Source organism: Buceros rhinoceros, unplaced genomic scaffold, assembly GCF_000710305.1.
Source record: "Buceros rhinoceros silvestris isolate BGI_N320 unplaced genomic scaffold, ASM71030v1 scaffold14421, whole genome shotgun sequence".
Lineage (NCBI taxonomy): Eukaryota > Metazoa > Chordata > Aves > Bucerotiformes > Bucerotidae > Buceros > Buceros rhinoceros.
In genome coordinates this window covers 54,324-60,089 of record NW_010396060.1, presented here as the reverse complement: position 1 = coordinate 60,089, position 5,766 = coordinate 54,324, and the positions used below count along the sequence as shown (strand labels likewise).

The 5,766-nt window shown below is 45.8% G+C and overlaps 1 protein-coding gene across 1 annotated transcript in view; it reads left to right on the top strand.

Annotated features, from left to right (window-relative positions):
- The first annotated feature begins 364 nt into the window (after positions 1 to 364).
- The window catches only part of BIRC7 (baculoviral IAP repeat containing 7), a 6,479-nt gene continuing 1,077 nt past the window's right edge, over positions 365 to 5,766 (top strand). The window contains exons 1-5 of the mRNA XM_010145775.1: positions 365 to 884; positions 2,331 to 2,430; positions 3,706 to 3,791; positions 3,905 to 3,946; positions 4,920 to 5,138. Coding sequence (XP_010144077.1) covers positions 365 to 884; positions 2,331 to 2,430; positions 3,706 to 3,791; positions 3,905 to 3,946; positions 4,920 to 5,138 — 967 coding nt within the window. The remainder of the gene's footprint in view (positions 885 to 2,330; positions 2,431 to 3,705; positions 3,792 to 3,904; positions 3,947 to 4,919; positions 5,139 to 5,766) is intronic.

Here is a 5,766-nt window from a genome sequence, read left to right as displayed (position 1 = left end):
TGACTGGGGGTTTATCACACAGATCAGGTCCTGAAAGCTGGGTCGGCTCAGCAGGGGAGGCAGCACAGGCTTTGCCTTCCCCCTCCACGCTGTTCCCATGAGCATCTCTCCTGAAATGGTGCAGAGGGGCTTGGAAAGTGCTGGTCTCTTCCCTTCAGACACTAGTGAGGACTCAGCAAAGTGTGGAAGCACCAGGTCTCTGATTGGGCTGCAATTCCGTGACAAGCTCAGCTCTGTCAAGACCAGGAGCTTTCCGGAATGTGCATGGAGAGGAGGAACAAATGAGGCAGGGTGAGTGCTGCCTGGCACTGGGAATCCAGCTGACTGCTCTGGGACATCTCATCCTCTCTTTCAGAACGGGAACATGGGCGACATGACACCAGCAGAGGAAATTGAGCTCTGGGCTGCTCACTGCCAGCTGTTCGAACCCAGCATGAAGAATGAAGCAAGAAGACTGAGGACTTTTCGGCAGTGGCCGGGCACCTCACCTGTATCTGCCCGGGATTTGGTCAAGGCTGGCTTTTTCTTTGTGGGTCCAAGAGATGAAGTACAGTGTTTCTGCTGTGGTGGTGTCCTGAAGGACTGGGTACCTGGTGATTGCCCTGTACTAGAGCATCTGAAGTTCTTCCCTTCCTGCAAATTCATTTGTGGTGAGGATGTCGGGAACCAGGAGATGCTTCCTCTTCAGGAAATCTTTGACACTGTGGATGGGCAGTTCCTCAGCTTTTTGCAGGGGGTAGAGAGTGAGGAGACGGCTCTGCCTGGTGAACCAGAATACCCAGAGATGGTAACAGAGGAGATGAGACTGTCTACGTTTCAGAACTGGCCGCAATATACGGACATGCATCCGGAGCAACTGGCTAGAGCAGGATTCTTTTACACAGGTGGGTGCTCTGGGGAAATGTTTTAAATTTGTTCAAGCTAACTTTTGAAGGTGTCACTATGTTATTGCTTGCACAAATACTTGCAAGTGTGTAGAGCGTAGTTACAAACCCCATGCACCTTTCAGCTGCTTCCCTTGCTGCTGATGCAAAATTCACTTCCATGTTAACCCCTGTTTGGATGCTGAGGGGTCCAGTAGTGCCTCAGTTCCCTCACCAGCAGGAGCGGGAAAAGTGATGTGTTTTAAAGAGATGTTTCACTGACAGAAATGTGTGTGCCTTAAGATCTGTTGAGCCTGTTCTTGCACTTCTGAAAGGATTTGAGGCACTTACTTAGCATGTTGTGTTTTGTATAAGCTCTGTCTTGCATCGAAGCCTTCTCAAAGAACACCCAAATCTGAGAGAAGCCTGTACGTGGTCAGTCCCTTTGGCTGACACTGTGGGTTGCTGCTGTAAAGACCCCGTAATAAAGATGAAATAATTGTCTGCCTAGAAATCCAGTTAATAGCAAGGACCTGTACCTGTCTACCAGCAGCACAGTAGCTGGGGCTAAACAGCATGTGTGCCTACGTTGAAGAGCATTATAGGCATATTGGCTTGTCTGCTGCTTTTGTTGTTTTATTAATTTCTAAGGCACACAAGACCAGCATTGCCAGGAAGACAGAATAAACTACAAAGAAGTGTCTGCAGCTAAAACCCTGTCTTGGTGTTAGGCTTGACTTAGAGAGCAGCTGTTTGAGAGCCCAGCACAGAGACTTTTTGTGGGGACTCATTAGGCAGCAGTGGTCTGACATGGCACTGCCCTGGCATCCCTGGAGCGGGAGACCTCTGGAACGGAGCACTAGGTTAAGCCCAGCAGTGCTGTAACACGAGAGCATTGTGTCTGTGACCCAAATCACTGGCAGCCTTTACTGATATTGTTTCCTTGCCCTTAGGGTAAGGTATTTGTAGGCAGATTCTTCACTGTGTCTGGCTTTAAGTGTTTTCCCCCTGTGATTTCAGTGAAGAGAAGCACAGGGTGTGTAGGCCGGGACTGCGCTGAGGTAAATTCTTACACCTATGCAATAGAAGCCGTGTCTGCCATCTGACTGCTGGTTATGGCAGACTGGGACTAGGAAACAAAGTATGTGTATCAGGATCATTAATTACAGCTCTAAATGCAGGTGGGGGGGACTGGATAGGTATGTGTGTTCATGGGAGCTGTGGAGCTCACATGCTGCTGCCTGATAGCTTGTGACCCAGTTCTGGAATCATCTCAACCAGCTGCAGCTCTGGGAGTTCAAACTCTCATCAGATTTCCTGTCCTTATACAACTTGCACAGCATTGGGAGGTTGTCGTGTGCTCATTGGTAACCTGTGTTGTGCTGAATCTCTCCCCAGGTTCCCATCCAGGGCCAGCAGAGCATACAGTGTCTCAGATGTTAAATCATCTCTTGATGTCTCTTTCAGGACAAGGTGATGTAGTGCGGTGTTTCCACTGTGATGGAGGTGTGAGGAACTGGTCGTTTGGAGATGATCCTTGGAGGGAACATGCCAAATGGTATCCAGGGTAAGTCAGCCTTGGTTGACAAAACATCCCTCACAGCAAGACCAAAAGGTATGCTGAGCATTCCACGCTGTTCTCTCTTTTCATAAGATAGAAGTGCCCCCACCGGAAACACAAATGAGTCACAGGTATACTGGTAATATGTACTGCTTCCAGTCTCTGTTATTAGCTTAGTTCTAGATTTTTCTACCTAGTTCGAGCAGGTGAAAAGCTAGTAAGGTATGGTCAATTGTGTTTAATGACACAAACTGTTGCAATAGTGTGTAACCCCCTGGAAATCTCCAAAGTATCAAGAGAAGGGTTCTGAATCCTCAAAATCAAAGTTGCACAGCAACAGACCATCTCCAGATGCTTGTAGTGGGTCAAGATAGAAAAGTCGTTTCTAGGTCTGCCACTTTGTCTTCCCAAAGAGCCTTCCTCCCACTCTCCCCTCACTTGTAGAAGAACCAAAGATTGGCCTGAAAACTCAATCATTGTATCTTCAGCTGCCTCTCCTCTTTCTCCCTTTCCACCCTTCCCCAAAAGCAGCTGATGTCTCTGGCATCTCTCTGCATATGTTGTCCCTGACAGTAGTTTGCTGACTCAAGGACAGTTGGTTTCAGTCCCTTTAGTCTCCTTCTGAGGCTCTGCCACATCTATTCCAAAAGCTGATTTATCACTGGAATGTTCTGTGTTAGTGGTGAAACCTACTGGGCAATGGTTGTCCAAGCTATAACAGTTTTTTTAAAAGAACTGTACAAGGAGAAGTGACAAAGCCTAAATATTTAGACTCTCTCACATTAAAAGCAAGATCAAATGTTCAAGCTCAGGTAAAATGGCACAGTTCAGACCTGAGACTCTCATTTGACCTTGTTCACATCTAAAAGTTCAGTTAAAACCACTTTGATGTTAAAGAACAGCTTTGGTTTCTACTACTGAGGTACCAAAAGCAAGATATTGTAAACCTTGTTCTTGTGTAGCAGTTCTTGGTTTCCTCTGTGAACTGGTCTGTTGGCACATTTTCTGTGATCTGTTACAAAGGATGTTAGAACTGAGCTCATCTTGGGCCGAACATGGAGACTGAATTAAGGGGGCAATCATGAGCCTCTTACTGTTGCCCTTCATGCAAGGAGCTGGAGGGGGGGTATGTGTGGAGGAAGGACCATGTACTCCCTCTTCAATGAGTATAGTGGTTTGCTCATAACCCAATAACACCCTTGGCTTCTAAAATTCAAACTACTACTGCTACTTCCACTTGAGAGATCCTGTACTAATACATTTAAATCTTTCTGCTTACAGGTGTGAATTTTTATTGCGGTCGAGGGGTAGAGAATTTGTTAGCAGTGTTCAGGAGTCCTTTTCTAGCACCGAGCTATCTCCAGTGAGTCATGAATATTTTCTGTATAGTGGATGGGGCTTGGTAAATGAAGGGAGTTTTGACCACATGCTTCTCTTCTGTGACATTTTCAGAGAGATTCCTGGGATCAAACTGAACAAGATTCCTGGGATCAGACTGAACAAGATTCCTCTGCTTCCCAAGGTCAGTGCTGTAATTACATGGTCTCTTGTCTCCTGCTGGAAGTGGTGTAGTCTTTAACTTCTACCCCTCCCCAGCTACTGTGCACACCAGACATGGTGTTTGTGAGATGTGTTGATATTCTAGAAGCTGTTTCACTTTATTTTTGGGAAATGGTCTTTAGCACAAGAAGCAAAAATACTTGCTCTTGTGAGAGCTCTTAGTCTAAGATCAGAAACATTTAGCTAGTCCGGATAATCATGTGACTTTTGGATGCTTGCCTAACCTTCCTTTGACTTGTCCATGCTCTTGATGTTGTTGTCTGTCTGTAGAGTCTTTCACGCTACTGTGTTTTAAACAGACTTGATAGGAGACCAAGGAACAGCTAGAGGGCTTAGTTGTTCATGAGAGTGATCCTGGGGATCTATTCTTATTCATTAGTTACTCCTGGAAATTTAAGTAGGTGAAATTTGGCTCCCCTAACTGTGACAAACTGATTCTTATCACACTTTTAGTGAGTCCATCCAATAGGATGAGCTTAAAGACTTGAGCCTTTGAAGGGACTGCCAGCTGAATTTCCCACTTCTGTCTTTACTGATAACTGGTTGAGGTAGATTGAGGTAGAAGAGACTTCAATGGGGATGTTCCACTTGATCTTCATGAAAGCAGTTTTGAGTCTTTCTGTTCTGGGATGTGAAAACCAAGATAAGGATTCTGGAGTGGAGCCAAACAAGGGAGACTTGGTTCATTGATACAGTAGCGTAAACCATCCAAAGTAAATCTCTTGGCCTTCATGAAATTGCTTTTGGTGACTTTCTTGTGAATGATGATTGGAAGTAAAGACTGAATCTGGATGTTGATCTAGCTACATATAGATAACTTGGGGAATGTTCTGGAGTATGTTAATGCCACTTTATATATAACAGTTTCAGGGAGTGGCTTACTTTTGGCCCAATGTTCCACCTTTTTGGTAAAGTATCTGCTCCCTGCCTTACAGATCCTCTGAGGAACTGGGAATTGCAGGCTTGTCCTTCTCTGGATGAGTTTACCCTAGTGCAGAACGTCCTGCAGATGGGCTTTGATGCCACCTGTGTGGTCAACCTGGTAGAGAATAAATACATGCTGACTGGGACTTTCTACCTTTCTGAATCTGAGCTGATTTCTGATCTGCTTCAGCCAGCCTGGGAAGAGAGCAGCAGTGCAGAGGGAAGCAGAGGTATGCCTGACTCCACACCCACGGTCTTGGTGGCTGTTTAACCTCTTTCACTTCATCTTGAGCACTGCTGTGAGTGTCTTGTGGGTCTACCTTCTCTCTTCCTAGGCTGGAATTAAGAGCAGAGGCTGAAGGATGGAATTCTGCTTTAAAGAAACCCGAAGGAGCTGTGATTACTGGGGTATCAGTAACTGTATCTGCCTCCAGTAGGCTATGGGGTAGACATCCTCAGTATTGTCTGCTGCCTTTAGACCTGCAGTAGTAGACAGCTGCTTAGTGCAGAGGCTTATGCTCAAATTTTACACCTGGTGCAGACACAGGGGCAGTTTCTGAAGCAAGGCCTCTAGGGTGGAGTTCTCTTCCAAGCCTATTTAGATTGAATCACTGACTTGATCAGAAATAGCCACACTTCTTTGTTTGGATAATAGTCTCCTTAACTTACCTATGTCTGTCTCGTTACCTGTTTTGTGAAGTCTCTTGCTGAGTGAAGTTTACTTGAAGATGAAGTTCCACCCAGGCTTTCTTTGGTACCAGCATGCTTCCCAGAGCTCCTGTCTCCGTATCGCAGTCCGCTATCTCTTTAAGGAAAAAAAATCTCCCCAAAACCAAAAGTGTGATTACATACCTGCAC